The sequence below is a fragment of the Seriola lalandi genome, unplaced genomic scaffold, assembly GCF_002814215.2.
Source record: "Seriola lalandi dorsalis isolate HSWRI2012SDOR001 ecotype SW California unplaced genomic scaffold, Sedor1 jcf7180002035506, whole genome shotgun sequence".
Lineage (NCBI taxonomy): Eukaryota > Metazoa > Chordata > Actinopteri > Carangiformes > Carangidae > Seriola > Seriola lalandi.
In genome coordinates, this window is record NW_019506082.1 from 1 (window position 1) to 1,333 (window position 1,333).

Consider the following 1,333-nt stretch of genomic DNA (forward strand, 5'->3'; position numbering starts at 1 on the left):
GTTCTTTGTGAAGCATGGTGTGGCCGTGATGACGGTCAGAGAACTGTTTGACTTCATCACCGACCTGTCGATCACCTGCCACAACATTGATCAATACCTGGAGAAGGTGTTTCTGCAGAAATACAGCTTATTACAAACACATCTTCAGATAACATAGTATTCAAAAAAATCAAGATACAGACAGAAATAACAGACAAGAACAAGGAAGACTGAAACAAGACATTACACTAAAGAAACAGAAGTTGTCCATCTTTTTATTTCTTGTTTGTTTACTTATTTATTTGTCTGTTTGGTTGTCTAGGCGATGGTGGTTGCAGCTGAGCGGACATCAGAGCAGCGATCAGATCAGGACAGAGTGGATGAGGAGGTGTAACATTTTGAGCTGGTTACGGTCTTAACCACTTTTCTGTGAGTAAGTCTGTCTGACCTTTAACCTCTCACCTGTATGTCCCCTCCTCTTTTCCCACAGGTGTTTAAGAAGGCCTACATCCCCCGGACTTTGACGGAGGTGAGTCACTATGAGCGAGACGTTGACCTGATGAGGACGAAGGAGGAAGAGTCGGCCCTCTCTGGACACAATGACAACGTAAGAAACTCAAACATAAAGATAGATGAGCAGATTCAGAGACAGTAGAGACAGACAGCAGAGACAGACAGCAGAGACAGTAGAGACAGACAGCAGACACAGTAGAGACAGACAGCAGACACAGAGACAGTAGAGACAGACAGCAGAAACAGTAGAGACAGACAGCAGACACAGAGACAGTAGAGACAGACAGCAGAAACAGAGACAGTAGAGACAGAGACAGTAGAGACAGACAGCAGACACAGTAGAGACAGACAGCAGACACAGTAGAGACAGACAGCAGACACAGAGACAGTAGAGACAGACAACAGAAACAGAGACAGTAGAGACAGACAGCAGAAACAGAGACAGTAGAGACAGAGACAGTAGAGACAGACAGCAGACACAGTAGAGACAGACAGCAGACACAGTAGAGACAGACAGCAGACACAGAGACAGTAGAGACAGACAACAGAAACAGAGACAGTAGAGACAGACAGCAGAGACAGAGACAGTAGAGACACACAGCAGAGACAGCAGACACAGTAGAGACAGACAACAGAGACAGTAGAGACAGCAGTGACAATAGAGACTGTAGAGACAGACAGTAGAGACTGTAGAGACAGAGACAGCAGACACAGTAAAGACAGACAGCAGAGACAGATACAGTAGAGACAGACAGCAGACACAGTAGAGACGGACAGCAGACACAGAGACAGTAGAGACAGACAGCAGACACAGTAGAGACAGACAGTAGACACAGAGACA

At 45.9% G+C, this 1,333-nt stretch overlaps 1 protein-coding gene across 1 annotated transcript; it reads left to right on the top strand.

Annotated features, from left to right (window-relative positions):
• The first annotated feature begins 6 nt into the window (after positions 1–6).
• LOC111647597 (serine/threonine-protein kinase RIO1-like) lies at positions 7–887 on the top strand. The gene is made up of 3 exons (XM_023397224.2): positions 7–106; positions 302–367; positions 470–887. Exons 1-3 carry the CDS (start codon positions 29–31, stop codon positions 632–634), a joined length of 309 nt encoding a protein of 102 aa, XP_023252992.1. The 5' UTR covers positions 7–28; the 3' UTR covers positions 635–887.
• Positions 888–1,333: the final 446 nt, after the last annotated feature.